Source organism: Sinocyclocheilus grahami, unplaced genomic scaffold, assembly GCF_001515645.1.
Source record: "Sinocyclocheilus grahami isolate Dianchi unplaced genomic scaffold, SAMN03320097.WGS_v1.1 scaffold1154.1, whole genome shotgun sequence".
NCBI lineage: Eukaryota > Metazoa > Chordata > Actinopteri > Cypriniformes > Cyprinidae > Sinocyclocheilus > Sinocyclocheilus grahami.
The window spans coordinates 147175-147926 of NW_015506333.1; the positions used below are offsets into that span (position 1 = coordinate 147175).

A 752-nucleotide genomic window follows, 5' to 3' on the forward strand; every position below is an offset into this window, starting at 1 on the left:
GAGGAGAGGGGAGGAGCGGTGAGGAGAGGAGAGGAAAAGAGAGGAGAGGGGAGGAGCGGTGAGGTGAGGTGAGGAGAGGGGAGGAGCGGTGAGGTGAGGAGAGGCAAAGAGAGGAGAGGGGAGGAGCGGTGAGGTGAGGTGAGGAGAGGGGAGGAGCGGTGAGGTGAGGAGAGGCAAAGAGAGGAGAGGGGAGGAGCGGTGAGGTGAGGTGAGGAGAGGGGAGGAGCGGCGAGGAGAGTAGAGGAGAGGAGCGGCAAAGAGAGGAGCAGCGAGGAGAGTAGAGGAGAGGAGCGGCGAGGGGAGGAGAGGAGAAGAGAGGAGCGGCGAGGAGAGGAGAGGCGAGAGGCTCACCTTCAGCTCGCGGACGCTCTCGTGAGCGGACACATGGAGCGTGTGCAGAGTCTGAGCGCGCAGGAACAGCTGCATGATGAGCTGAACACAAACCAACACCAGATCAGTACATTCTCACAAACACACTCTCACTGCAGCCATGCAGAACACAACAGGGCTACTGGGGACAACCTTAAACATCATTTGGAACCCTTTAAAAGTTACTTGTAACATTTTCAAATGTTAAACGATTTTAAGTTGAAAGCAAACATTTTTAAATGTTTAACAACTTTTGTCTTTTTTTTTTTTAAGTTAAAAGCAAGTTTTTCAAATGCTAAACATTTTTAAAGCTAAAAACAATTTTTAAAGTTCAAAGCAACAACTTTTTAAATGTTAAACTATTTTTTTCTTTAAAGTTAAAA

At 48.8% G+C, this 752-nt stretch overlaps 1 protein-coding gene across 1 annotated transcript in view; it reads right to left on the minus strand.

Annotated features, from left to right (window-relative positions):
* Positions 1 to 455, minus strand: part of LOC107567395 (ubiquitin-like protein FUBI) — a 3042-nt gene extending 2587 nt beyond the window's left edge. Inside the window, exon 1 of the mRNA XM_016253077.1 lies at positions 352 to 455. Within this exon, the coding sequence (XP_016108563.1) occupies positions 352 to 426 (75 nt within the window). The 5' untranslated portion in view covers positions 427 to 455. The remainder of the gene's footprint in view (positions 1 to 351) is intronic.
* Between the last annotated feature and the right edge of the window lie 297 nt (positions 456 to 752).